General features: G+C 42.3%; 1 protein-coding gene across 2 annotated transcripts in view; it reads right to left on the bottom strand.

Moving 5' to 3' along the window:
- Positions 1 to 309: 309 nt before the first annotated feature.
- The window catches only part of SPATA7 (spermatogenesis associated 7), a 49,305-nt gene continuing 43,614 nt past the window's right edge, over positions 310 to 6,000 (bottom strand). For both annotated transcript variants that reach the window (XM_035107664.3, XM_088655093.1), the window contains 3 exons: positions 3,408 to 3,485; positions 2,395 to 2,452; positions 310 to 1,116 (listed from right to left, as the gene is read on the bottom strand). In XM_035107664.3, coding sequence (XP_034963555.2) covers positions 637 to 1,116; positions 2,395 to 2,452; positions 3,408 to 3,485 — 616 coding nt within the window. In that variant the 3' untranslated portion in view covers positions 310 to 636. The remainder of the gene's footprint in view (positions 1,117 to 2,394; positions 2,453 to 3,407; positions 3,486 to 6,000) is intronic.

Here is a 6,000-nt window from a genome sequence, read left to right as displayed (position 1 = left end):
AGAGGGCCTTCTCGGTGGTGGTGCCCGCCCTGTGGAACACCCTCCTATCAGATGTCAAAGAGAAAAACAGCTACCAGATTTTTAGAAGACATCTGAAGGCAGCCCTGTTTAGGGAGGCTTTTAATGTTTAATATATTATTTTATTTCATTTTTCTGTTGGAAGCCGCCGAGAGTGGCTGGGGAAACCCAGCCAGATGGGCGGGGTATAAATAATAAATAATAATAATAATAATTATAAATCACTGGGCCAGGGCATGTGTGTTAAAACAAATGGTTACTTTGCGCAGGCACATCAATTCAAAGACTGTATTTTACCGTTGCAAATGTTATATTCATTTATTATAAATAAATCTTATAAATAAATCACACCTGCCTTTAAAATATATAGAAAAGTTCTACATTCAGGAGTTTTCAGCACTTAATCTCATTACATGTCAGCTACCCACTACCGTGTATGTGTGAGGACTCAATTCGCTACAGCCTGATTCGTAAAATACTCGGGCCCCTTTTTTATGAGTGCATCCAAAAGAGAAGGTTTTGAAAGAGGGGGGGGGGTTGTCATTTGCTATCGTTTTATTTAGTTTGCAAAGTTCAGATATCTGCACCTCTGGCTGGCCTGGTGCTTTGCTGCTAGTTCTACTGCACGTTGTCGGTGGAGATGGGAAGGGATTCTGCAAAGCTTTCTTTGAGCTCGTCGACTTCCCTCAAAGAATCGCTCGTTTCAAAGTCAGCGTCGCAGGTGGTTGAGCTGAGTGCCGGCGGCAATGTGCACGAGGTATCCGCAGTTTCATCGGTGACCACAAAGGAGGAAGGATCCAGCCCCACGCTCGCTGGTTCGCTCAGATTTTGGGGAAAGCTACCCTTTCCCTCCACCTTCTCAGAGTCATCGCTGTGTACAGGAGATACAGCGGGATCGTTTCCATTTAAACCCACCGCTTTTAACAGCCCCTCGCTTTTTGCTGGCTTGTTTTGTCTTTGAGCTTTGCTGTGATGTTGGCGGTGCTCAGCTGGCTCTGGCCTGTGCAGACCAAACATGTCCAAGCCTCCCGCAGGCTTCTCCTCCTTGCTGCAGCCCAAGTCTACTTTCAGAATCTCCAGCAGGTGGCGCATTTTGGTCTTAAGATTTCAAGGAGGAAAGAAGAGGAGAGTTCGGAAAAACAATTTTAGATTTATTTATTCTTTTTCAAAAGATATATTGTGCAAAGATATATTGTCCAAATAGGTCATTTTCAACCCAGGCTTTTCTAGGTAACTGAAACTGAAATATATATTTAAAAAAACCTGCTTATTCCCTGTCATACTGTAATGCATCCGCTTCAAAGTGCGACCATCATCTTCCAAAGCAGGCACCCCCAAACTTCGGCCCTCCAGATGTTTTGGACTACAATCCCCATCTTCCCCGACCACTGGTCCTGTTAGCTAGGGATCATGGGAGTTGTAGGCCAAAACATCTGGAGGGCCGCAGTTTGGGGGTGCCTGTTCCAAAGCAACTACTTTATTCCAAACTTAAAAATGTAAGCATAACGCTGGTGGTCAACAAAAGACTCTCTCAAGGCCAATCTTTTAAAAATGTAGTATAAACACCAACAACTGGGAAACACTGACCCGTGAGTGCTCCAGTTGGAGAACAGCCTTAACCAAAGGTATCATGGGCTTTGAAGATGCTCAAACTCAGGACAAAAGGGAGAAATGTGCTATGGGGAAGGTACGCTTGGCAAACCCTCACTGTGATCAACTCCCGCCTGGAAACCTATGTCCCCGCGGTGGAAGGACGTGTGGATCCAGAATTGGCCTCCACAGTCACTGTGAAGACCGTGTTCATAGAAGACAATCTTACTCGGCTACGAGCGATCGCCAAAGAAAGTAGAAGATAATGCATCCAAGAATGAGCAGTTCAGTACAAATTCTCAAATGGGTCTATATAACATGTATGTATATGAAATAAGGAACTCTCTACGTACGTGTGTGTGTGTGTGTGTGTGTGTGTGTGTGTGTGTGTGTGTGTGTGTATTTTCTACTGTAGGGGGGGGGGACAGATTCACAGAGACAAGTGCTTATGTCAGTCAGCAGCTGTCTATGCATTTAATGCGAAGCCAAAAACTATGGTTTAGTTTAGTTAGTAAGTCATGCTTGTTCATGAATGCTCCATGTGCTTCTGCTTTGCTCAAGTGGGTAAATAAACTACAAACCTAACCTGTTCGTTTTGACCTAACAACCCAGAATCGCCATCCAGCCTTAAGCCACGGTTTGTTGCTGACTTTGCAATAATGGTTTGTTAGGACAAAATAAACCACAATCTCAGGCTGCTCTTTGTGATTTGTTTGCCTGGCCATTCCAAGGGAAGAGCAAAGTGGGTGTAGCCTTATCAAATGGCCTTGTATACACAGGACATACCTCATCCAGGTGGTTCTTATTTTGTTCTATGTGACGTTCAAATAACCTTTCCAGAGCCCTTTTTTAAAAAAAGAAGAAACAAATTTTGCAATGAAGGTGCTGATCATTTTTCAGAAGGAAACAATTTTAAAAATTGCTAAAGGTGTCTAAACACCAACATTTACAAGTGTTTTCTAGAAAAAAAGCAGAAAAGAAGCAGCAGCTAAGATTCTCTTATTTATTATTTGCCAGGAATATTTCTCTATAAAATAAAACGCCATTAAGCAAAAGTTTAAAAAGTTATTAACAAAGTCAATAATTGACTCAGTCACTTGCACCTGCAGAACCTGCACTTCTACAAGTGCCCTGCAGTTTCCATATTGCATTCATCAGGAGTCAGGCCTTAGGGTGGCAGGATCTGTCCTTTGGAACTCCCTGCCTATTGACATTAGGCAAGTGCCATGTATTCTTTCTGATGCCTGCTTAAAATGCCTCTGTTTTGGGTGCTGGTTATTCCGATACACAACTTCGTACATGCTTAATTGTCCTTAACTGCTTTTAGACGTTTTTAACACCCTTTGAATGTTTGAATGGGTTTTTATTTTATTTTTTAACTGTATTTTTATTGCAGATATGTTTACTGCCCAGGGCTCCTTTTGAAGGAAGGACATGATATAAATGGCTAAAAAAAGAGAGAGAAAATGGTCATGTCCAATTATTTCCCTTTGCTAATACAACTCTCTTTGATCCAGTGGAGGCTTAAATGACTGAAAAGCAGGGGGCAAGCACTTATTGGTGATTCCCAGTTCCTTCTGCAGCCTAGAGGGCTACAGGATCCTTGGGAAGAGCATAGGTAGTTTTGCTGGATCCTTCTTACAGAACTGTTTTTGGTTTCCTCTTGTCTGTTAGACGTCTGCCTGACCAGACCTCTTCACTTCTGCTCCCAATCACTTATATAATGCTTTTCACAGCATCGCTGAAAAGCTCTCTCTATATATTTTCAAAAATAAAATAAATCTCAAATATATCCAAACCTGTTGGAAAACAATCCGAGCTTAAGAATCTCATCTGTTATGTCCTGAATGAAATTTAAATACAGAAGTTCTTCTTCTCTGCAGAGGAAAAAAGAAAGCAGATATCCCTCTCTGAAGTAGTAGATTATAGAGATGTAAATATAGCTATTGGTAAATTTAGGCTGGAGATCATTAGAAGCAAAGGATGCCCAATACATGCAGGTCCTGCCTGCTCACTTTGTAAAAATTATGCCCAAACCTCTCTATAAACCTTGCAAGGAATTGGATATCCAAACAGCTATATCAGACAAATCAGAGAGCAAGAGAGATCAAGCAAATCAGTTTTCCCTTTATCTCTTTGCTGGTTGGCTGCAGCCATTTCGGAAAGAAACTGGGGAGGGGAGGGGGGGGAGAGAGAGAGTGGAGAAATCACAGATTAGAAATGTTCCCATGGGAATCAATGGGAATTGTGGAATTGTTATGTGAACATTTGCCTAACAAAGGAAACTCACTGTTTTTGGTCAGCGGGACCTGCATGTATTTTCAAAATGCAGCCATATAAAGCTATCAAGATTGAAATGACTAATTTGAACCTGATAAGCTGCTGGGGTTAGATATTCAACAAAGTTTTAGGGAATGAAATTAATGAAGATGACTAAATTGGGCCTGTTAATTTCAATGGGTCTGAATACCACCCTCTGCTTCCATAATGGGCTGCAATCCTAACCCACTTTACCTGGGAGAAGTTCTCATTTAATTCAACAGGCCTTGTCAGACATGAGTAGAATTGTGCTATAAATGGGTTAGATTAATGAACTTCTTGAATGACTAAAGATGCACCAATTAATTGGGCAGCAGATTTTTTTTAGAAGTTCTTTAATAAAAGCACTAAACTGTTTTAAAACAAACAAACAAACACCACACACACCCTAAAGATGGCAAGCTGTATTGTAAAAGAGGCATTCTGCTTTCTCCCTCAGGCAAGAGGGAACACCTATTCTGAGATGATGCCTATACTAAGACACACTCTCGTCACCTAAAAACAAGGAAGGTTCTTTTTATTTTATTTGCTTTCCCATTTGAATTATTTTTATGGCTTCAGAACATCCCCCCCCATACACAAATGTGAATCAATTAATCAACTTGTGTATGATTAATTGGGCCAGATTTCTGTTATCAGGCATCTGCCTTCATTCTTAACCCTGCCTCGTAACAGATTAGATCACAACAGGTGCCACTATGCTAAACCTTCTGTACTACGTAGGAGTTAACAGATTAACCTACTGGCAAATGGGAATGCTTTAACTTCTTCACTTCTCCACCAATTAGAAGCAGGTAACCTCAAGGCTGTTCCCTCCCCTGTTCCCACTCAGTCTCAGGTTGCCCACACATTGTTGCATGTGATTATATCTGGGGCCTTAATGCTTAAACAATCTTCTTTTATAAAGTTATTGTATCTCTCCCCCCCCACCCTTTAATAAACATGTTTAATAAAACAAGGCAAAACATTTCAAGTCACAGGAATGTAATTTAATTGCTCAGATGTCTAAACAGTAAGCAAACAGATGCAAACTAACGTCGGGGAGACGCAGACACTTAATAGAAGTAATCAGCCATCAGTATGCAAATCTGTTGATAGGTGCTGCTAAATTTCCTTCCATAAACAGAAATGGCATCTCTGAAGGAGTTGTTGCCTGACTGAAGGGTGCCGAGCATCGTGAACACCTTGAATGGCTCTGGCACAGGGTCCTTTGCACCCACCGTAAATCATATAGGGGTTGGAAAGTTTCCAGCTACTTGGCATTCTGATCAGACCCCATGTTGATGCTTATAATACTACATTCCTGCAGTGCCTTCCAAAGAATACTAGAACGCCTTTCAATATTGTGTCTTGCAGCTCATATGTATTTGGGAATGGCTTTGAAAGACGGAAAGGGAATGCAAACGGCCTCCCCGAAATCCGTGGCAAAGCTGGGATAGGGGAGACTTCTTAACACCATTTCCCTGGCAGGGGAAATAATCAGTTAGTTTTTTCCATCTTGGGTTCCCAGATTCAGCTGGACTACAAACCCCATCATCCCTAGCCCAATGAGCATGGGATGATGGGAGTTGTAGTCCAACGTCTGGGAACCCTAGGTTGGAGAAAGCTGCTTTATCCTGTGGTGGCATGCCTTTCTTTACGGTGAAGGAGTGGACACACCATCACATCTCCACCATGAAGCAGATGAAGCTGTATGAGCTGGGTGATCCACACCAATGCCTAATTATGCTGTGATGCTCGTCATTCTCATTCCTCAAAGAAAGGGAGGTTTGTGAGCCTGTGTTAAAAGTACACAATTCTCGCATGCAACAAAGGGCTGCATGTTTACTCCCACTCCTTTCCCCTCACGTGTACAGAGCTAAGATTCAAGTGTCTGAGTATTCCCCCACCATCTCCCACGGCATCTTATAGGTGTTTTTCTCACTGTGTGTGATGCATCTTTGCTCCTAAAAAGCACAGGAGTGTTTTGCTACTTGCACTTTTACGTGCTTTCAAACTGCTAGGTTGGCAGGAGCAGGGACTGAGCAATGAGAGCTCACCCCATCGCGGGGATTCGAACTGCCGACCTTCTGA

Source organism: Zootoca vivipara, chromosome 1, assembly GCF_965207765.1.
Source record: "Zootoca vivipara chromosome 1, rZooViv2.hap1.1, whole genome shotgun sequence".
NCBI lineage: Eukaryota > Metazoa > Chordata > Lepidosauria > Squamata > Lacertidae > Zootoca > Zootoca vivipara.
Note: the sequence above shows the minus strand (reverse complement) of the source record. Positions and strands in the feature narration are given on the sequence as shown.